General features: G+C 41.8%; 1 protein-coding gene across 1 annotated transcript in view; it reads right to left on the bottom strand.

Annotated features, from left to right (window-relative positions):
- The window catches only part of LOC123405733 (achilleol B synthase-like), a 31,006-nt gene extending 12,152 nt beyond the window's left edge, over positions 1-18,854 (bottom strand). Inside the window, exons 1-5 of the mRNA XM_045099311.1 lie at positions 18,657-18,854; positions 2,064-2,249; positions 1,477-1,566; positions 1,178-1,363; positions 519-603 (exon numbers count right to left, since the gene is read on the bottom strand). Coding sequence (XP_044955246.1) covers positions 519-603; positions 1,178-1,363; positions 1,477-1,566; positions 2,064-2,249; positions 18,657-18,854 — 745 coding nt within the window. The remainder of the gene's footprint in view (positions 1-518; positions 604-1,177; positions 1,364-1,476; positions 1,567-2,063; positions 2,250-18,656) is intronic.
- Positions 18,855-24,082: the final 5,228 nt, after the last annotated feature.

The following is a 24,082-nucleotide window of genomic DNA, read 5'->3' as shown; positions in this document are numbered from 1 at the left end:
TTGTTAGCTCAGAATCATCATCAGCCTATCCATGTTATTAACTTATATAATATCCATAATGTTGCATACACTAATAAAGTAGTCTTGAATAATTGAGGAAATTTCATGAAATTACAATTGTTGTGTCAAGGATAGAAAAATACCAAAAGAATTTAGCATTTGATACCTTTTGTTTCCTCTTTAACAGTTAGTATACCACCAATCAGTGTTACTAACAAATGGACGCAATAGGTGTGACTACTAAAACGTTTATGAAACATATATGTCGTTTACGAAAATGCAAATTTCACAATCAAAATTAAATAAGTGGTTAATGGTCAATACGTGTACAAATGAAAATGTCAATGTGCTCACGTACTGTGTTAACAAATCATGCATTTAGTGTAGATTTGATAAGGAGAAAACCAAATAGTTACATGGTAAGATAAAAAAGTGGCAACCAATGTGCATTTTTGTCATGAGGATCATTACACATGCCAATGACTTGACATTATTTACCCGAAAAAGGACGCAAGTACCTGGATGAATTGGAAGAAAATGTGGCACAAGCCATAACTCGGGAATGATTGAATTGTTTCCTGGCCATTCATATAAACCAACCACCTTCAATTAAAAAAATATAGATTGTATAAATTTCTAGACAAAATAAACATCTGCAACTAGAATTTTGGAAACCAACAGCTAATAATTGCAAGTTTTGAAATTCATACCAAACAACCCTATAAATTGTGAAGCTATTTATATTACCCAGGATTACTTACACTATATTGAAGCATAAATAATATTCCCGAATCAGTTTTAGTCACTGAAATAGAAACAACAAGTAGTCGAAAATTCACTTCAATGTGGAAGGAAATATTAGCTGAGTAAATACCATTCGAAATTAAATATTTTACTAAAAAATGTTCATGATATGGTTCTTTAACAATCTAGGCATACAAATAAAAAATTCATATAAACAAGAATTAACTTTAAACTTCACAAAGAATTGTTCAAGCTAGTTACGGAAATGGTTGTTAACACGTTGAGGTTCGACAGAGAATCCATGCACGATACCTATAAATTTATAAAATTAAGGTCAAAGAATACATGGCAAAGGACCCCCCCCCTCTCCTTTAACACACATGCAAGCATACACATGTTATATTTAATAATTGTTTACGTCTCAATGGCATACCGAGAGCCATATCTTTCCCCATTGTGGTATAGCGGTTGCACTTCCACGTGATAGAATCCAAGCACGCCCGTTGATCAATGCATCATTATCCACCTCCTCAAGAAGCCTTAAGGTAACATAGTTTAAGCAGGATCCAAACATGGTGCTCTGTCCCAATACTTGTGTTCCCCAACCGCCATCTTCATTCTACAAACATTCCATTGCATACAAATTTTACATCATTTTATATACCTTCGGTTAGTAATGCACATTTAAGAGATGAATACTATTGCAAGTAGCAGGACTCGAAAGTTGCATGCCTGGTGGTTGTAAATATAACGACAAATCTCACGTCGATGTTCTCTTGATAGCACAATATTTAGTGTTCCGGTAACATGTAGAGAAAATATCTGCAAGAATCACCAAATATTGTCTATACACCAACTATGGTATGCAACTTGTGATAAAGTCCATGACTATGTATAAACAAAGATCAATATGAACTTTGGAACATTTGGAACCATTAGATTAGCCTCGTAAAAATCCAGTTGCATCTTAGGTATGGAGTAGCATAGGTTGCCTATTTTAGATAGTTCTAAGCACTTCAAAAACTTAGTCAAATGACAAAGCTTCATAGCATAGGTACATCAACTTTTAGTACATAATTTAATATGTCACTAAGACCATGTATGGAAGCTACATAAAGACAGTGTACACAATACCAACTTGATGGTAAAACTTCAGTAAAAATTCAATTAACTACAAACAAAAATTTGGCAAACAATCTGATTCATCATCTATTGAGGCTTATGGTTTCTCCTGGCAATATCCACCTATTGACTATAAAATATACTCGAGGAAGTAAAGTCAATCAAATATAGTGTGTCATAAGTAATAAATTGTATACCAGGATAGGCATAATGAACATAATTCCACTAAAGTCGCCAACCCAATGCCCATCGTGTGCTTGCAAAGCAGAGTGATGACAAAGTGATCGCCTCAATGATGTTAATAAAGTCTGTTCCGTGACTTGTGCACTATCTACAAGCTTGAGAGCTTGAAGATCCACCTGAAGATGCTTTTTTTCTCCATACTGCAACACACAATAGCCTAAGTGAGAGTTTTATGTGGGATGCTATAATTATTGAAGCCCATATTTTATATTTAAATGAAAAATTGTAGAACAGTAAACCAAAAGTTAGCTAGAGCCTAAGTAATTAAGCATTCTGAAGATTGTCCATTATCTTATATGCCTATAGAAAAGAAACATTCGCCTCACACTAACTTTCACGGACTTGGGGATCTATGCATATGGAAAACAAACTAGTGCTTGGTTTGGTTTGGTCAATATTTTTATACTCGTCAGCCGAATCACGAAATGGTTCCATCGACGAGTTTCCAGTCTAAGTTTATTTTCTGAAAGATCCAGCATCGTTCACATTCATTGATAATAGCAGGAAGCAACGAAAAAAAACAAAGTGATGAAGGTCCTAGGACCAAAAGATTCGAAGATTAAAGAAAAAGAAAAATAGCAGCTCTAAAAGTTGCATCACAACACTTCATACAAACCAAACTAGACAGCGCAGCTCCGACTCCGACGGTGAACTATAAAGGAAATTAGGCAAGGTTGGCGTCACGGAGTGTGATACCCCGGTAGTTAAGCTAGAGTAATCACACGCTAATGATGCCACGTCATCAAGATTAACTAAGCCAAATTGCCACTTGATAAAAAATCCAAAATTAAATTCAAAATTAAAATAAATTCAAATAAATTATTTCTTCAAAGTATATAATAAAAATCTTGGTTGGGTTCTAAATATTCTTGAAGTGTTAGTGAAAATTGAAACCAACATTTTAGTGAGTATCTAAGTGCCTCAAAAGAATTAAAACAAAGGCCTAAATAATATTTTGAATGCTTTTGAATTATATAAATTCCAAAGCACTTCAATTAGATCACAAACTTTTTCTCGCATTGTGTATTAATGCATTATAATTATTGGTGAAAGTTATATATTTTATAAAACTAAAATACTCTTGTTTTATAAAAGAAAACAAAAAAAGAAAAGAGAAGGGAAACTTTATAAAAGAAAAAGGATAACCACCACCACCCCCACTTGGCCTCGGCCCAGCTGGCCAATAGGCCGGGCCGACCGGCCCACCCCGGGGTCCACTCCCACTGACACCCCACCCCTATCGCCCCACTCCCCCACTCTCCTCTTGCCCCCCATCCCCCTCGTCCCGATTGGATCGGGACAACGTCCGGTGCCGTCGACATTCCTCATCGGCCATTGCGCCCCTCTGCCGGATCCTTCTCGCCACCGGCCTCCCCCGCCTCTCCCTCGAGCCTTCTTCCACTCCCCTCCAAATGGGGGTGAGATGTTCCCCCTTCCTTCCCCACTTCTCCCCCCTTGGTCCAGCCGTCGCGCCGTCGTGCGTGCCCCACCCTTCGGCACCACTCTGGTGGCCCCTCCCCCTCGCCGCACCTAACCCTCCATCGCGAGCCCGCCCGCCTTCGCCCCAACGTAGAATGCTGCTCCCCGTGACGTCCACTGCGCCGCCCGCCACGCGCCCCGTCGCTGGCCCCGCGCCCCGCACCCCACCCTCCTCGGCGGCTGCTAGTCCTGCTGCCGGCCATAGCCAAAGCCATGGTTAAGGCTGCCGAGCACGCGAGCTAGTGTGTGCGCGTTGTGTGAATGTGTGGCCGGTGCCACTGCGAGGTGGGTCAACACTTGTTTAGATTAAGACTACTTTAGTGTAGACTAATTAAAACACTTTAGTTAATTAGACCGGGGCACTCATTGGTGGCCCCACCTAATTAACCTACTAATTTAATTAACTAATTTAATTAGTTTAAATTTAATGACCCACTCATAGGTGGGGCCCTATTAGTTAATTAGATGTTTTAATTAAATCAAACTCTGGGTTAACAGTATGTCTATGATAAATGGGCCCCATAGGTCAGTTTGACCACTAAGCAGTCTTGTTGACTGCTAACGTCATAATGAGTCATTATAGTATTTTCTAACTAAATTAAATATGTTAAATCCTAAAAATAGTAAAACATTAAAAAATAATATAAAATAGTCCTTAATCCGTATGAAAAAAATTTGTACACGAAAGTTGATCAAAAAACGAGAAGAACCCCGATACGTTGTCCGTCCGTGTGTCACGCGTCTCTAGCATAGCGAACATGGAACTTTTCCCTCATTTTCGCATGTCCAATAGTAGCGAGAGACCCGGGAAATATCGTCAGATATTTTTCCGATCCGTCTATAACGTGTAGTACTACGTTAGCTCATACCTAGCGCTGCATATAGCCATGTCATGTTGTGTGATGCATTTGATTGCTCTATTATTTATTGTGTTTCCCCTATGTTACTTTCTTTCCGATAGACCCTGAGGTCGATGATGATCCGGTGATCGATTATTTCCAGTTGAGGATCCGTTTTTGTCTGCAGAGCAACCAGGCAAGCAAACCCCCCTTATCATTTCTATATTGCTTATTCTTTCTCCCTCATGCTTGCATTAGATTTTGCCACTATTGTCGATAGCTCCTATTCTGATATATAGCATGTTTTTTATGAACTCTTACTTTACTCTACCGCACTTTAACCGTTTAGTATAGGTGGGGCAGTGATCCCCTTTGACCCCTTAGTCCAGTTGCCCCACTTTATCACCAAGTCTCAATCTTCTGATCGACGAGTCAAGACCCGTCACATTACTCACACCCCCTTAGTTGTATGACTCTGCGGGGCTACTATCGAGTAATGAGGGTGACACCACGTTACGTACTACGATGTTAGCGTTGTAGTGTAGTTGACCGGCGGTGGTTCGCGGAGGGTGATTCCTCCTTGACGACCCCCGATAACGACTCTGTCATACAACCCATCAAGCATGGTCCATCGAGGGTGATTCCTCCCTGGCCACCTCGACGATTACATTGTTCGGAATCCATCGAGGGTGATACCTCGGATCCCTCTCATGTTACAGCTGCATAGTTAAAATGACCTTGCTACTTGGGTTCATGAGGTGTGTTGCGGGTGGATTCCCGCGTGGTTGTGACGACGCATGGCCGAGCATTCTTGGCCCTTGCCACAAATCCTCGAGACGGGGTGACAGGACGACATATCGTGGATTCTTGATCGTCGCCGTAGTGTTAATTAAAATGCTACTGGGATTAGGGTATTTGATTTGAGTTGGTTGGGAGACCTTTTCGCACTAACCTTCACGTGCGAGAAGTTATGGGTATTCGACGTCATGGTATCAGTCGAAGCTCTTCAGACGTGAGCAATGGAGCGGCGCGCGCCTGAGTGGTCCGCGTAAGCATCGTTCTTGTATAAGAGGTGCCAGGACTGACCTCGGCCTCCCATGCATGGTGTAGGAGCACAAAGGGTGATCGGGCCATGACCCCTGCGCGCTTAGGATTTAGACTGGCGAGCTGACCTCTCTATTTAGCCTAGGTAGGGTCGCGACGTGTTGATGTTTCGAGGCCGAGCATGACCCATGAAAGTGTGCCCGCCAGAGTTTATCAAGTGTGTTGGGTACTGTGGTGCACCCCGTGTAGGGATGAAAATTAACTATTCGAATAGTTGTGTCCAAGGTTACAGGACGACTTGGAGTTGTGCCCCGATATAATACAACTACAACTGTTACTTAACTGGAATGTTTGCTCCGAGATTGCTTTCTCGCAGGGAGTCGAGGAAGAATCTCTAGGCATGACCTTAATTAAATTTGCTCCAACAATATGACTATATATTTGTGTTACTTTCTCTACTCTCGTCTATTGCTACAAGACCCTGAAGATGCTAGTCTTCGATAGGACTAGGCCCTTCTCTCTATTCTCGCATTACAGCAGTCAGTCCACATATAACCCCGTTCCCTTGATTTTGATGCATACTTAGCATAGTTCTGATGTCAGTCTTGCGAGTACTTTGGATGAGTACTCACCGTTGCTTTGCTCCCCCTTTTTCTCCTTGATGTGATTGCTACAACCAGATGATGGAGCCTAGGAGATGGTGTATCCCGCCGATGACGTCTACTACCCCGACAATGCCTACTACTACCTGAAGACCGCTGACGACCAGGAGTAGTTTAGGAGGTTCCCATACAGGAGGCCTCGCCTCGTTAGATCTATGTTTTCTTTTATGCTAGCCTTCTCTAAGACATCATCTTGTTTTATGTGTGTACTCACACATATGTTGATTTCGCTGACTCGTGTGTTTCTCGAGTTTCTGTATTCGAGCCCTCGAGGCCCCTGGCTTGTAATATGAAGCTTGTATGTTTTTATTTGTGTCTAGAGTTGTGTTGTGATATCTTCCCGTTAGTTCTTAATATTGGTCGTACACATTGCGTGTATGATTAGCGTACAATCAAATCGAGGACGTCACACGGAGATTCACCGGACGAACCACTGTCATGCGTCATCGTATACCATCGGCACCCCCACGATGGCTTCGACATCGCAGCAACAAACGGTAGAGGCACACCCACGGACCCGTCGGAGAAGAAGAGCCGACTACCACAACCAAGACACCCCATCATTGGTGATTTTTTGCTGCAACCGTTGGTGATCTTGCTACATTTTGTCCACTAAAAAGGTTCCATATACGTTTAGTTGCAACCCGAGCTCGTTCGATTTTTTTGCTACAACCGGTATCACTTTTTGCTACAACCGTTCACGAAAAAAAGCTGCATGCACGTTCGTGAAAGTTGCAACCCGAGTTCATCGGATTGTTTTGCTACAACCCATATTTTGTTTTGCTGCCACACATCATCAACATCGCTTTTTTGCTACGACCACGTTGATATTTTTTGCTACAGCCATATTTTTGCTGCATCCATGCCCGAAATTTGCTACATCGTTGCTTATGTTTGCGACGGTCGAGGATTTTTGCTGCATGGACAGATATGACGGTTAAACGGGATTCAATCTGACGGATCACGCCGCTCTCGTACGGTCGACCGAAAGTTTCGACCGACGCGCCGGCGTAGACCAGCACCCTATTAATAAATTATGGAGCATTTTCGCCCATCCATCATATGTCTTATAAAAAAGGAAAACCCTATTTGACGCGAGTTCCGGCAAATTGTCGTGGCTTCGCGCACATAAACTTGAGCGAGGGATGATCTGGGCCGGTCCATTAACAGTTGCAGGGATGCCAGTTTTGGGAAACTTCTAGACTTTCCCAAACGGGTTTTTTTGGTTTTAGGAACTTTCTAGAACATTCCCGGAACCGGTTTTTTCTTTTTTTTCATTTCCCTTTTCCTTTGTTCTTTTCTATTTTTTCTGTTTATGTTTAAAAAACATTCCGAATTTTCAAAAAATGATCTGGATTTTCAAAAAACGTTCGGGATTTTCAAATTTTCTTCTTCAAATTCGAAAAATGTTTTTGTGTTTCAGAAAAATGTTTTGAATTTTGAAAAAATGTACTGGGTCTTAAGAAAATGTTCTCCAAATTCAGAAAATGATTGTGCTTTCTTTAAAAAAAATGTTAGGGATTTCCAAAAAATGTACTTCAAAGTCAAAAATGTTTCTGTTTTTTAATAATAATATTCTGGATTTTCAAAAAATGTTTGGGATTTACAAAATTTATTCTTCAAATTTGACAATTTGTTTTGTACTTTACAAAAATGTTTTGGATTTTTAAAATATACACTAGGTTTTCAAAAAATGTTCTTCAAATTCCGAAAATGTTCCTGCTTTTTTTAAACAAATGTTCCAGATTTTCAAAAAACGTTCTGGATTTCAAAAAATGTTAGCGATTTTCAAAATATGTTCTTCAAAGTCAGAAAATGTCTTTGTTTTTCAGAGTACGGTTTTAGATTTTTTTAAATGTTCTCAAACTTCACGATTTTCAAAAAATGTTCTGGATTTTCACAAAAAAGTACTTGGTTTTCAAAAAATGGTCTTCAAATTCGGAAAATGTTTCGGCTCTCTTTCAAAAAAATGTTCTAGATTTTCAAAAAATGTTATGTATTTTCAAAAAATGTTCGGGATTTAAAAAAATTATTCTTCAAATTCTAAAAATACTTTTACTTTTTACAAAATTGTTCTGGATTTAAAACAATGTTCCAGAATATGAAACAGTGTTCTTGATTTTGACAAAATGTTCGGGATTTTTGAAAGTTGTTCTTCAAATTCGTAAAATGTTTTTGTTTATTCGAAAGCTGTTCTCAATTTCCAAAAAACAAATTGGGTTTTCAAAAAATGTTCTTCAAATTTTATTTCTCCTTTTTTTCCAAAAAAATGTTCAGTATTAAAACATTCTGCATTTCGGAAAAAAAAATTGATTTTCCAAAAATGTACAGGATTTTCAGAAGATGTTGTTGATTTTCAAAACATTTACTGAGTTTACAAAAAATGTTCTTCAAGGTTTATTCCTGTTTTTTTTCAAAAAAATGTTCTGAATTTTTAGAAAAATTTCTTGATTTTCCAAAAAATATACTGGGTTGTCAAAATTCAAGTTTTTCTGTTTTGATAAAAAATAAAAAAATAAAACGGGAAGAAAAAGTTCTTAAAAAAAACAGAAAAAAAAGCTACAGTTTTGCGTGACTGTGCGTGGGACCAACTAGTTAGCGAGGGCTCCCTTGCGAGCCTTAAAGCAATCGCTCCCGCGCGCCGCCACTTGGCGCGTTTCCAGCCGTCGCCACATGTCGCGCTCTGAGTGTTTCCTTCGGCTTATTTATTTCTTTATTTTTTTCACGCATTTTCGCCTTTTTTGAATGTTTTTTTAAAAAAATTTGTGTGTTATGGTTTTTCATCGGACTTTTGTAACTTTTGGACAAAAAATATCATTTTTTTCGCGAAAAAACGTGTTATATTTTTTTTACGCGGAAAAACTCGTTTTCTGTTTTTTTGCGAGAGGGAAGGTTTTGCTTCAGCAAGAGGCACAATTTTACCTTCGCGTGCCTCTCGGAAAAGAAAAAAAAACGTGTTTTTATTTTTTTGCAAGAGGCACGGTTTTGCTTTCACGAAGACACAGTTTTGCCTTCGCAAGAGGCATGCCCGTGTCTTTCGTAAAGGAAAAAAACGTGTTTTTTGTTTTTTACGAGAGGCACGGTTTTGCTTCCGCGAAAGACATGGTTTTGTCTTCGCGAGAGGCACGCCCGTGCCTCTCCCGAAAAGGAAAAAACGTGTTTTCTGTTTTTTTTTCGAGAGGCTTGGTTTTACCTTTGCGAGAGGCACGCCCGTGTCTCTTCCGAAGAAGGAAAAAACATGTTTTTTGCTCTCTTTTTTTCCGCGAGAGGCACGATTTTGCCTTCGCGAGAGGGCTCTCTTTTTTTCCGCGAGAGGCACGATTTTGCCTTCGCGAGAGGCACGACCCGTGTCTCTCAGAAAGGGAAAAAACCGCGTTTTCCATTTTTTATCGCGTGAGGCACGGTTTTTTCGTCCGATTTTTTTCATAAAAAAAAAGATCATCAGAACTTATCAACATGGGATCTAGTTTTGAAGATCTCGACGCGAACGATAAAAACGGTTCAAGATTTGAAAGCACGGTTTAGAAGATAAAACATTTTTAAAATATGGATATACGAAAAAAGGGAAACTCCCAGGTTGCGACAAGTGACATGCATTGAGTGCGTCATTTGTTACAACCTGTGAAGGTAGGAGTAATCGTTAAAAAGTGTATTCGTTAATTAGTGATTTCGGAAGAATTCCCTGCCGCAGTGAATGGCAGGTAGGAGTTCCCATAAAAAAGCCCTTGATTTTTTCTTTAAGTAATCCGCCATCCAACATTAAGTGCCAACTACGGTAACCCCTATCTCATGCGCCGGGACGTTGGTTGGTATTACTGTGTTCAGCTGCAGTGCACTAGGCCCAATTCGTTATGTTTTCAGCCCGTTTAGGTTTCTGAATTTTATTATTTACAGAGAATATGTTAGACATGATCATGTTATAACTTTGCAACCGTAACTCGGATTAAAATATTTTATATAAAAAAAATTATTACAAAAATGCGTAGTTTCCAAGGATGCTATTTTTTACCTGTGAGCCACTTTAAAATGATGTTTGTGGCATAAAATTAATTAACCTAATTAATTGCTATGTTGTGTTTTGGAAAATGCTAATACACAACATGACATTTGTATATAAAATGATGTTAGGAGGGTCTACATATATGGGTCGGAGGGAGTGTAAAGTATAAGTTTTAATGGGCATATAGGTGTAATAAAGGAATAAGAGAATAAGGTATGTGAGCCATTTTTTATTAATCTTCAAGCGTATGCAGAGATGACCCAAAACACATTTAATAGAATCCTTTTACAGAGATTTTTTCTCATGACTTGGTAAAAAATTCGAGCACTGCTTCAACTTACAAATAATACCTTGATTTTTTTTAAAAAAATAGCCTCTTTAAGGCCAGATTAGTCACACAAAAATTGTGCCAAAAGTATTGTATGCATGCTTGTTAATATACTATCGATGCAAATTTGTGCTAGTGGTCAGTGTGCGCGTCTCTGCTGTGGCCAGGAATTGGCCAAGAACAATTCGAATGTTATTGGCTCAAGGTGATGGTAAGTTGACACGTCAATTGTCTCTCCCATTGCAACGCATGCGCATATGTGCTAGTCTTTACCTACTAATACAGAGGCTAAAGCTTTTGCCCGTTCGTCACACAATTTTACAAAAAAAACCATAACTTTTTAATAATTAAATGCGGTGCACCCTTTAGTACACAAAAAACAATTTGTTTTCCTTATTTTTTAGAAAACCCCCTCCCTTTCCTGCTAATAAACCTGTAGTACATCTTTAAGTGTGAAAACAAATTGTTATTTATGCTTTTGGGAAAACAATTTCCATTCTAGACAATTAACCCGTAGTCCACCTAGAGCAAATACTACTCTTCTTAAAATATTCATATCTTTTAGATCATAACTTCAATTTAAACATATTATGTGAAATTTAATTAGAAAAGTATGTTGAATCTGAATCGTATGTTATTTTACATGTTAACTATTTAAACAAAAATATTTAGGATGCAACATTAATCAATGGTGCACAATATGTCATCCGTTCTTATCGACACCGGTTTGGATTGCAAACGAACACCTTAGCAAAGTCAGATTGGAGACCAAAGAAACCACCGATAACCAAGCATGCACTCCTCGGCAAAAGCTTGCATGAAAAAGAAAGATTTCTAAGCCAAAGACGACATAGAAACGCCTCGGCAAGGTTATTGGGTCTTAAATCATGGTTATACAGTTAGGGCGTGAGGTATTTTTTCTGTTGGAACGTACTCGCTCTTTTTGTAGTAATCTTATAAGACTAGAAGGGTTTGATGCGCTTTGCGCGTATTTGGTGTCGTTGGTTTTCTGAAAAAATAATCACTCTGTTTTAAAATATAATATAAATTATTTTCCAAAAGGTAAACATTTTAAGTTTATCAAATTTCTAGTCAAATATATCAAAATTCGTAATATCAAATCGGTATTTCTTAGACTCGTTCTTAAATGAATTTCCGTACTTTTTTTATTAATATTGGGATGTCGATGTTTCTGCTTTTAACTTGGGAGAATTAGGGAACCTAGTGAATTAAAAGAATTGAATGGCCGGATAACCCAATTTTAAATTGAATACCTCAATTAATTATAAAGATTTATAAATTTAAAAGTATAGTGCATAGTATATAAAAGAATTGAATGAAAGGGCTTTAAGAAATTATGAACTCGATCAGCTGCGTACCCAGGATCAACTGACGACCCGGGCCAACATCACGATGTAGTAATGAAAGTTGGCAAATAGTTGTTGCAGTATCAATAGTTAGGGTGTGTTTGTTTTTAGAAACTTTTTGGTGTAGGAATTAAAAAAGTCTTATTTAGTCCTATGTGAAACAAACATGAGGAACTTTTAGGTACTAAAAGGGAGTATTTGAGACTAAAGGAAGAAGTCCCTATGGGAGGGTCTTTTTATACTTTTTTGACACTTTTCAACAGTATCCCTACTTTTAGCATGTCATTTAATATCTTTTAGTACATTATTAGGGGTAACATGGTCTTTTGCATGTCATTTAATGACCTCTAGTCCCTGTTAATTCATGAAAACAAACGAATTAGGGATAGGAACTAGGGACTTTTTAGTTAAATCAATTTTCTTTTTTGAAACTTCTAAAGCAAACAGGGTCTTAATAAAGGAACTTGCTGTCACGTCCCGGGCCATGGCCAGTGTTGCCTGGGGCCTGGCTACACCTCAGAACTCGATCAAAATCAGATTGTCAAATTCTCATTAAAGATCTTAGTTGAAATTAAGTGATGTGATGGCCTGCCGGTTTGTCACCTACGGCTGGTTGTAATGAAGAGTATCATATACTAGTACTCCCTCCGGTCCTTTTTAGTCTGCATATTAGTTTTGTCTGAAGTCAAAGTATCTTCACTTTGACCAAACTTATAGAAAAAATCATCAACATTCACCATGCCAAATCAATATTGTTAAATTCTTTATTAAATGTAGTTTCATAATGTATATATTTGGTATTGTAGATATTGATATTTTTTAATATAAATTTGGTCAAACTTAACAAAGTTTGACTTGACCGAAATCTAATATGCAGAGTAAAAAGGACCGGAGGGAGTATCATGCATATAATATTAATGTATGATACTACACCCGTAATATATAGTATCATATGTTAGTATCATAGAATATGTTATTTATTAGCATGCATGACACATAGTAACACAATATTTAATATAATACTGTATCATGATATGATACTCAACCATCTCTTTCTTCATTTAATTCTATGTCATCTCATCGAAATTGTCTACGTAGTTGGCATGCATGATACTATTTATGATACGTACTCCTATTACGACCAGCCTACTACCAAATGAAATTAAGTGATGTGATGGCCCGCTGAACCTTGCACACGCATGCAATTAAGGAAATTTATGGGGCACGCATTATCTGATGTTGTGGGCACGCTTCAACAAGAAGGGATCGAAAGGTTGCAGTAGTGATCGTCAAGGGCAGGAACTTCTGTGGCGTCCTTAATCTAGAACGAAGAAATCTAAAACTAGTCGTTGGCGTGTCGTGACTTGTTAGAAATAAGGAGCCGACTACACAGGGCCTACATAGATATTTCCGTACGACGGCTATTAATTTAGGGCGATGCTTTGTGAAAGATTCGGCCGGCCACGCGGCCAGCTGCAGACGGGCCGCGTCGTTAGATCTTTATACAATATTTTTTCTTCGATGCAATAAATTTTAGTGCTATGCAGCAATTTTTATCAACTGTTGCAACAAAAAAAATTGTAATAAAAAAAATATCTACATAATCGTAATAAAAAACGAAAAAGATGATTCGTGATAGCAAAAGTTAAGCGCCGGTTGTAGCAAATATCTACGTGAACGTGTATACAATTTTTTTAGTGAACAGTTACAGCAAAAAAGATGCTGGTTGTAACCAAGCGTGGATGCATCTTTTTTACTGGACAAATGTAGAAATAAAAACGCTTGTAACAAATGTAAACACTAATTGCAACAAATTTAGACGAAAAAAATTGCATACCAAATCAGCGGGTCGTGTGCGGCCGACCGAACGGTTTCGCCGATGCATCGGCCAAAAACGTTTACCATTAATTTATTGTAAAATTCGTGTTTTAACGCTAGCGCCTCTGTCACTCAACGCTCTAGGCTTCAACATGCAGTGGCACAGCGCACATGCATCGGCATTTCTCTTAAGAAAAAGGGCACCTGCTGACAGCACATGCAAGCTGATGCATTGATGCATGTGAAGCGTGGGTCGTAAAAAGCCAAACAAAAAAGAATGCATGGCAGCACATTAGGTACAAATGTACAGTGAAAATATACAGTCAGTATTTATAACATGGCTCAGCTTCTTAACATGCATGTCTTACCAAATACCAAGTACCGATAATCTGGCAATTAATCACCTGTAATTCGATAACTGAGTGCTTGTAATATGGAAATTAAGTATTTTTAAACTTAACAAAGTGCTACCTCCGTTCGTCAGGGATTTCTTGTCGTTGTTAATGTACAGGTGATTAGCCACCAGATTACTGGTACTTGGTTGCTACGTTAAACATGTTAGTCGTCGGATTATAAAGTACTAAGTTGGCAAAATTCTAAACATGCTTAGTTACATTATATGCTGGGAGTTGCCACAAATACAAGATCTGATTATACCTGATTGCCATGTTTCAGCAGATGTAATTACCAGATTAGAATGGATGTATTCGTGGGATATATATTCACATGTTTATCAGGTTAAAAGATGCCGTTGTCACGTTTGAAAAGATGCAGTTGTCGGATTTAAGCAAATATGAGTGTATTTGCTCGATGGAAAAAATAGGATACTATCTAGATAAAATCTCGTATTAATTATCATGATTTTTTGGCTAGCTACTATTTTTCGTCAGCTGGATTTAGTAATGAGTAGAAGAGGGCGAGAGGAACGTGAGCACTGTAAACTTGCAAAAATAATGATGTAGCAACTGGTCCTTATAAGAAGAAAAAAGTAACCTAACACGCGTGGCCTAGAATCGCCTCCCATGGTGCATGCCCATGTCCACGAAGCCAGGCTTAGTGTATCCAAAGCCTTTTCAAAGCCGCCGCACGGGACGACAGCCATGCACAGTATGTAATATAGATTTTTTTTCTAGAAATAATCTTGATAAAACAAGTTATAAGTAGAAGAGTCAGGTAATACCCTCTAGTTTTTATGTGTATATTCACCTGATGTGGAAAAAATGTCAAAGAAGTTTATAACGGTGCAACTTTTCTTCCTGTGAGCCACTTTAAAATGATGTTTACGACATAATATTAATTAACCTAATTAATTGTTACGGTTTTGCTAAATCACATCTAGATGTGCCACTATATCATTGATCCAACGTAAAGATTGGTGTGGATATTATTTTTCTATTTTTTTCTTTTTTATGCTTGATTTAGTCATTTAGATGTGCAATAACTATGTCACGTCTAGATGTGTCATAAACAACCCTAATTATTAGGCTGGTTGTAATGGGTAGTATTATATACTAGTATCATGCATATGATACTAGTGTTGCATATGATACCAGTATATGATACCACAACCGTAATGCATAGTATCATATGTTAGGATCATAGGATGGTTCATTTATTGTCATGCAAGACACATAGTAGCACAACATTTAATATGATACGGTATCATGATATGATACTCAACCCTCTCTTTCTTCATTTAATTATATGTCACATCATCAAAATTGCCTAGTTGACATGCATGATACTGCCTATGATACTCCCATTACGGGCAGCCTTATGGTGTGTTATAGAAAATGCTAACATGCAATATAACATTTGTATATATGAAGAATGTTAGGAATGTCTATATATATATATATGAATTGGAGGGAGTCTAAAGGATAAGTTTTAATGAACACATAGGTGTAATAAAGAAATGAGAGAATAAAGGGTGTGAGCCTTTTTCTTATTAATCTTCAAACTTATGCAAAGATGACCTAAAACAAATTTAATAGAATCCTTTTACTAAGATTTTTCTCATGACTTGGTGAAAATTTCAAACACTGCTTCAACTTACGAATAATACCTTGATATATTTTTTTTGAAAACATTAGGCTCTTTAAGGTTAGATTAGTCGCACAAGAACCGTACCAAAAGTATTGTCTACGTGCTTCTTAATATACTACTGACGTGAATTTCTGCTAGACCTCAGCGTGCGCATCTCTATTGTGGCCGGGCACAATTCGAATGTTATTGGGTCATGCATGCTAATGGTAAGTTGACACATCAATTGTCTCTCGTGTTGCAACACATGGGTATATGTGTTAGTCTTTACCTACTAATAAAGGGGCTAAAACTTTTGCCGTTTGTTACACAATTTTGTAGAAAACCCCCTTCACTTTGTAATAATTAACTCGCGGTCCACCCTTTAGTATACAAAAAACAAATTGTTTTTCTTATTTTTAGAAAACTGCCTGCATTTTCTGCTAATAAACCTATAGTACATCTTTAAGTGTGTAAACAAATTGTTATTTATGCATTTATGAAAAAACCTGCCTTTTTAGATACCTAACCCATAGTCCACCTAGAGCAAATACTATTGTTCGTAAAATATTCATATTTTTTAGAACATAACTTCAATTTAAACATGTTATATATGAAATTTGATTAGAAAAGTATGTAGAATCTGAATCTTATGTTATTTAACATGTTAACATTTAAAAAAATCTATTTAGGCTGCAACATTAATCAATAGCACATGATAAGTAATTCATTAATGTTGACATCGATCTGGATTGCAAAGGAACACCTCAGTAAAGCTAGATTGAAGACGAAAAAAATCATTGATAACCATGCATGCATTCCTCAGCAAAAGCTTGCATGAAAAATGGTAAACATTTTAAGATTGATCAAATGTCTAGAGAAATATATCAAAATCCGTAATTTCAAATCGGTATTTTTAAGGGTTGTTATTAAATGAATTTCCATACAATTTGAACTTGGGAGAATTAGAGAACCTAGTGAATTAAAAGGATTGAATGGGAGAGTTTGAGAAATTGTTGACCCAGTCAAAATCGAATGACACGGTTCTAAATTGAATAGCTCAATTAATTGAGAAGACTTAAAAATTAGAAAGTATAGTGCTTCTTCTGGCTCTGCTGGCTCCACGGCCTCGATGGGTATCTCGGTGCAGCCCACCTTGGAGAGGTAGGCCGAGCTTCTGCGCTCTGAGCTCCTTGGTATGGCCTCCTTCCGGTTTGAGGAGACGGTCCAACCTCTGCGTGATGTCGTTGACTCCATGCAAGGTTGGATGTTGAGGATGGAGAACTTCATGGAGCGGGCAGAGGCTGCATTGGGCGCGATCTCTCTGGCGTCACATGTGTTGTAGAACGCTCATGTGTTGTGCCCTCTAGTTGTGCCCGATGACAACTTCGAGATCGAGAGGGGAGCCGAGCTTCATGGTCGTTTCTCCCCTCATGCTAGAACCAACTCGCCGTCGTCAGCCTCTTAGAGACTTAATAATGACGTGGTTGTAACTCCAGTGATGTAGATCATGCGTGAGCTTCGGGACCTGTGTGAGGGTCCGGTTTAACGTCTGTCCGTCGAACAACTGAAGGTAGACCTCCCTGTGATCTCGAGTGTGGCTTTACTGCCAGCATCACCCGGGGAGTCTAGCCAAAAAATTGATGTTGAGGAGTGTGGTGACTTGGATGTTGCAATCCCTTACTTGCCTAAGTCCGTTGGGTGTCATGCGTCAGCCATCCTACCTCTTGATGTCATGGAGCACAGATTTTTGGATGTTGCTGCCCTCCCCTCATCCACGACCATCGAGCATGTGATGCCTCTGACTCGCATGACCATTGTACGCCAAGTGTGTTGGCACCTACTCCAAATCCAAATGCTCTCTTCGCGAAGGAACTTTGTGACTTTGCTGCCCAGTGTGGAGGTTGCTGGACCTGGTTTCGGCAGGTCGATTGCTTGCCTCTTGACGGGGATGCCAATAAGAGGCAAACAAAAGAAGGTAGGCAAAAGAAAGGGTGATGCCACAAGCAAAGCGTCTTCGGGTGCTTGATGGATGACCTTTACTCTCTTGGCCCGTCCTTTTGGATTGGGTTTTCATTGTGGTTCGAGAGGTGCCTGATGTCTTATGTCGAGGTGTTTTTATTAGGGGTCTCTTGGCGTAGTAGCAATGTCGGAGTTCGTGGAGGTTGTGTATTCGGAGAGTACGACGGGGGTCGCATGTGTGGTTGTGGGGTTTATTACCGTGTGAGCAGTTAGTGCATGCTCCGTTTGTATTGGTTTTGGTCTGATTTTTCGTAAATTAACTGGGTAATTCTCTTCCTCTTAATTAATCGATGAGGCAAAACTTTTACCTACGTTTCGAAAAAAAGTATAATGCATTGTAATAAAAGAATTGAATGGGAGGCCTTTAAGAAACTATGAACTCGATCAGTTGCATATCCAGGATGAGCCGACGACCTGGGCCAACCTCATGCTGTAGTAATGAAAATTGGTGAATGGTTGCTACAGTATCAACAGTTAACAAAGGAACTTGCCCCGGGCCATGACCAGTGTTGCCTGGGCCTGGCTACGCCACTCAACTCCATCAAAATCAGGTGACCAAATTTTAATTAGCAACCTCAATTAAACGTGGATTATTCAATACTAAGAAACTTAGTGTTATAGAGGATTACTATGAAATACTCCCTTCATTTTTAAATATAAGTTTTTAAAAAAATTTCATTAGAAGACTACATACAAAGCAAAATGAATGAATCTATACTTTAAAGTATGTCTATATATATTTGTATGTGGTCTTTTAATAAAACCTTTAAAAAGATCTATATTTAGAAACCAAGGGAGTATATGTCAGTTTCATTGTCAGATATGAGTAGTGGTATATACTCCGATGCATAGTGGTATATGTGTACACGATCGTGTACGTATATAATGTGTACGCATAGTGGTAATAGTACAATAGATGTGTACGCATAAGAAGATCGTGCGCCTTCCTCTTGATCGTCCATGTACCTGCATGCGCATAAGAAGATCCTGCGACTCCCTCTTCTCGAAGCGGCGCTGGGTGAACTCCCGGCGCACCCTCTCGACCTCGGCGCGCTCCGCCGGCGTGCCGTAGTCGGGGTCGAACTCCCACACAGCCCTGCCGAGGAAGTTGTTCACTGATCGCAACCACGGGCCGCCACCCTCGGACACCTTGAGCCTCCACATCTCTTGACCGGCGACGTGTCGTACAATACGGCCAGTGAGTTGATCTCACAAGGTGCTGGATAACTATCAGTAACCCAATACAATCTAGGATGGAGCCAAGCAGCTCATCGGATTTTATATACAGCGAAATGCTCATATGCCTGCCTGTCGGTCTGCCACCTATATACTGTACCAAATTAAATTAATTGATGTGACGGTCCGCCGATTCTTGCATACGCATGCAATTAAGGAAATTTATTGGGCCGCATTATCTGATGCTGTGGGCACGCTTCAACAAGAAGGGATCGAAAGGTTGCAGGAGTGATGGTCAAGGGCAGGACCTTGCGTGGCGTCCTCAGTCTAGAAGGAAGAAATCTAAAACTGGTGTATCAGAATGATTTGGTCTTAGGTTCAACCTTGTGAACTTGACCATTCGATCATGTGATGTAATAATTCGGTACTCGGATGTAAGACTCTTATTATTGCAGTATCTGTATGTTTAGTGAGCATTGATCTCTGGATCACTGAGCACGACCGTTCGGTGATATCGACTTGTAAGTCGGGGTCCCCACACTTGAAGACTGGAGTCCCCGGCAACGGCGCCAAAAACTTGCTCGACGACGAGTTGATGAATATACTTCTCGCCCCTCGTTGGTTACCCCAAGTGGAAGGTGGAGATGTTGTCAGCATCAAGTTTCCCTTACACGGAGAGTGTAAGGTTTATCGACCCAGGAGGACTCCGACGATCAACAAGTAGGTGTCCGCTGCGAGTACAAAGAGGTTGTCAATCTCTCCGGTCTTGCAGTTTGCAAAGGATCAAAACACAAGCGGGAATAGTGATAGTGATTGCAACGGAAAAGTAAATGAAAGTAGTAAATGATGGAGGTGTAAGCAATGGTGGTGATATGGACCGGAGTCACATGATGTTCACTAGTGACGTCTCTCTCCCAAAAGACGATAAACAATTATCCTTGGGTAAACAAATTACAGTTGGACAATTGAAAGAATTATAAACGCACCACAATGCTAATTATGCTACTTGAAAGTTAGAGGATCAATAATAATGTGTAGTATGCCAAGACAAGTAGACCATTTATTCATCAGCATCTACTTACTAATCATCCACATTGAGATATCTATCCACAACATCTCGCTGGTATTAAATTGCGAGCCCCACCCAAAGTGTAAACTCAAAGCAACGGACAACTGCATTAATGAACTATGTGTAAGGTAAACAATCCTTGCAACCGCGGTCACAAGCACCGTTGTTTTCTCCCTGGTGGCAACAACACATCCCCTAGTCTCATGTTTCTGTCACTCAAGCTGGACATCAAGGGGCATGAACCCACAATCATGCATAACGCTCCCTCTTGGAGTTACAATCTATTACTCGTCCAAAGCAATAAAGAGCAACGGAAAACATGCATGAATCACTAAAGAACATAATATAAAAGGATACTCAAATATATAACTCATCAAAATCTGAACATAATCTCATAATCCATGTGATCCCAACAAACCAAGCATAAAAATAGCAGGTGATGGGGTTATAGTCCTAGGGTAGGGTCATAGGCCTGCCCTATGAGTCCTACCCAAGGACTACCCTTCATAAGGGATAAGGCCCTTAGTCAGTTCCGACTGAATTAAGGACTTCCCATCATCCAGTCGGTGACGAATCCTCCATCATCCAGTCGGAGATGAGCATTCGGAGCGTATCAAACTTACCGACTGGATTCCACTCTGTGCATCGTAACCCCCCCTGGAGGGCAACGGTCATACGTTTTCATGTACCTTTATTACCATTTAAGACATACGTTACCTGTAACGTAGGCATTTATTCGCCACTACTCCACCCCTGTGTACCGAACCGTTGTGAAGGGCAGCGCACTCTATATAAGCCGCCCTTCCCCACTGGTGTTGGGGTTAGGAATTCACTGTAATCCATATTCCACTCGACAACAAGCTCCCAAGAGCACTGAGACGTAGGGCTTTTACCTCCACCGTAGAGGGGCATGAACTCATACAACCTCGCCGTAGCTAAGTCTCTGCCCATCCTTTCGTACCTACACATCTACTGTCAGACTTATACCCACGACAGTTGGCGCCCACCGTGGGGTAGGCGTCTAAGCGACTTCCCGCGAGTTTGCGACTACATCTTTTCGTCATGTCATCCGGTGGAGATTTGAGCATGGGTCACGAGATCCCCTTCGGCGCTCTCTCCTTCATCGTCGACGATTCGGCATGGTTTCGGGATGCCCCTCTCGACGTCGAGGCGCTCCCCAGTCGCGGGGCTACGCACTTCGGTGCCGGTGCCCGCGGTATTCTTCTTCTCCAGCAGTCGGCTCCGGTGTTGACCTACGCCGCCGTCGCGTGCCGCAACAAGCGGTCCCGCCGTCCGCGGCTCCAGCGTTGGGTGCAACACGCCCAAGCGCGCCAGAATGCGTCCTCACAAGTGGCGGTCCTAGAGTCGGTTGTGGTTGCGCCGCCGTCCCAGTGCTCGGACTCAGTTCCGACTGAGTTTCCTTCCGAGTACTTGGGTCGCGGGCCTGCGGCTGAAGTGCACATGGCCAACTCCCATGAGAGTCCCCGCCAAACTGGCCGGAACGAGCACGAGGTCGGCGAAACATCCGGCGCTCGCCGTCAGCCCCGCCGTTCTGCCAGTCGGCACACTCGGCGGAGCAACGTGGAGGTGTTCCGCACACCCGTCCTCAACCTGGCTGCCACCGCCAAGATAGCCGATTCCCTCCAGCCGACTGATTCAGAGGCTGGCAGGGGGATCAAGCAAATCCGCGCCCTGCTACACACTGCGCAGCAGCAAAATTCGGCGGTTTTCCAGTCACACAAGAGGATCCACAATAGTTCTGTTCATGCGAACACGCATCGGTCAGTTCACAGCCCCGGTTCTCATCAACGACATAGGGGAGGCAGCCGTTCCATAAATCCCGAAGATCGTCGCTGTTCACGCACCCCTCCGCGGGGTGGGCCCTACGGGCCCCGACATCATGATGATCGGCGTTCAGTCGGTGACACTTACGATCCAAGGCCCGATGCGAGAGGGCATATCGCCTAGAAGAGGGTCGACAGGGGCCGAGCCCACCGCGATGGTCACGATATGGACCGTCCGAGTGGAAGCAGGACCATCGTCTCTGGTCCCGAGTGTTTCAGTCGAGCCATCCGTTTGGCTGACATCCCTCCCAACTTCCGATTGGCGACGAGGATCAGCAAGTTTACAGGAGAATCCAAGCCAGAAACGTGGCTGGACGACTACCGAGTGGCAGTCCAGATCGGAGGAGGGGACGACCACGTCTCCATGAAACACCTCCCTCTGATGCTCGACGGCTCGTCACGAGCGTGGCTGAACCAGTTGGCTCCCTCAAGCATCTACAGCTGGGCAGATCTGGCCCGAGTCTTCATCAGGACCTTCGAAGGGACGTGCAAACGCCCTGCTGGCCTCGTGGAGCTCCAACACTATGTCCAAAAGCAGAATGAGCCCCTGCGCGATTTCATTCAGCGTTGGACGACCCTCTACCACACGGTGCAGAACGTCACAGAGCACCAAGCAGTCTGCGCCTTCAAGGCAGGCGTGCGGTACAGAGATTTGTACCTTAAGTTCGGTCGAACAAGCGACATCTCCATGAGTAAGATGATGGAGATAGCGGCACACTATGCAAATGGCAAAGAAGAGGACCGCATTCGTAGCGGCAAGCACAAAGCAGTCGCCAATGGAGATGGAAACATCACTCGGAAGCAGAAGCAGAAAGCTCCGTCCACTCCACAGGCAGAGGCCGCAGCCGTTACCAATGCCAAGTTCAAGGGCAAGGGGAAGGCTCAGTTCACCCCCAAGAAGAAGAAGTTCGGAAACCCCATCCTGGACTAGCCATGTCCGATTCACACGAAGATGGATGAAGAGGGCAACGCCATATATCCGAAGCATACCACTCGGCAATGTCGCCTCCTGATCCAGGGGTTCGGCGAAGGGCAACCGAGTGAAAAGGGCAATGAACAGGATGAGGTGGACAAGGAGGATCCGTTCCCCCCAAGTCCATGCGACACTGATGATTTTTGCTGACTTTGAGAGCAAGAGTCGACTGAAGCTGGTGAACAGGGAGGTGAACATGGCCACGCCGACCAACCCCACGTTCCTCAAATGGTCTCAGACTGCGATCACCTTTGACTAGTCGGATCATCCAGCACATGTACCCACCCCAGGGAGGCAAGCTCTAGTCGTCGACCCGGTGGTGGAAGGAGTCCGACTGCGCAAAGTCCTCATGGACGGCGGCAGTGGTTTGAACATCATGTACGCTGACACTCTCAAGGGGATGGGCATTCCGATGTCCAAACTTAGCGAGAGCAGCATGCAGTTCCATGGAGTCGTCCCTGGACGAAAGGCCAAGTCACTCGGCCAGACCGCGTTGGACGTCGTCTTCGGCTCCGACAAGAACTTCCGCAAGGAAAAGCTGACGTTTGAGGTGGTGGACTTCCAGAGTGCGTACCACGCAATTCTGGGCCGCCCGGCGTATGCGCGTTTCATGGCCCGTCCATGTTATGTGTACCTGAAGCTGAAGATGCCAGGCCCGAAAGGTGTGATCACTATCACAGGCAATTGACAGCGGGCCGAGGAGTGTCTGCAGCAGGGATCGAGGATCGCCGATCAGCAGATGGCTGTCCTCGAGCTTGACGAGTACAAGAAGATAGTCGACCCTGCTGACTTGAAGCGTTCGAAGAAGCCATCTTCGGAGTCCGCTTTCCAGTTGGCGGGAGAGACGAAGAAGGTCAGCATCCACCGGACGGACGACACCGCTGCCCCGACGAACATCTCCACCACCCTTGATCCTAAATAGGAAGCCGAGCTCATCCAATTCCTCCGTGAGAACTGGGACATCTTCGCATGGAAGCCCGCTGACATGCCAGGTGTACCGAGGGAGTTGGCTGAGCACCGACTGCATGTGGATCCCGCCGCTCGGCCTGTCCGAGAACGCCTGCGTCGGTCCGCCGCGCACAAGAGGAAGGCAGTCGGGGAAGAAGTGGCCAAGCTTTTGACAGCCAACTTCATTCGCGAGGTTCACCACTCCGAGTGGCTCGCCAATGTTGTCATGGCGCCCAAGAAAGACAAGTCGCTCCGAATGTGCATCGACTTCAAGCATCTCAATAAGGTCTGCCCGAAAGACCATTTTCCGCTCCCCCGCATCGATCAAAATGTCGATTCGACTGCGGGTTGCGAGCGTTTGTCATTTCTTGATGCCTACTCG

Source organism: Hordeum vulgare, chromosome 6H, assembly GCF_904849725.1.
Source record: "Hordeum vulgare subsp. vulgare chromosome 6H, MorexV3_pseudomolecules_assembly, whole genome shotgun sequence".
Classification (NCBI taxonomy): domain Eukaryota; kingdom Viridiplantae; phylum Streptophyta; class Magnoliopsida; order Poales; family Poaceae; genus Hordeum; species Hordeum vulgare.
Note: the sequence above shows the minus strand (reverse complement) of the source record. Positions and strands in the feature narration are given on the sequence as shown.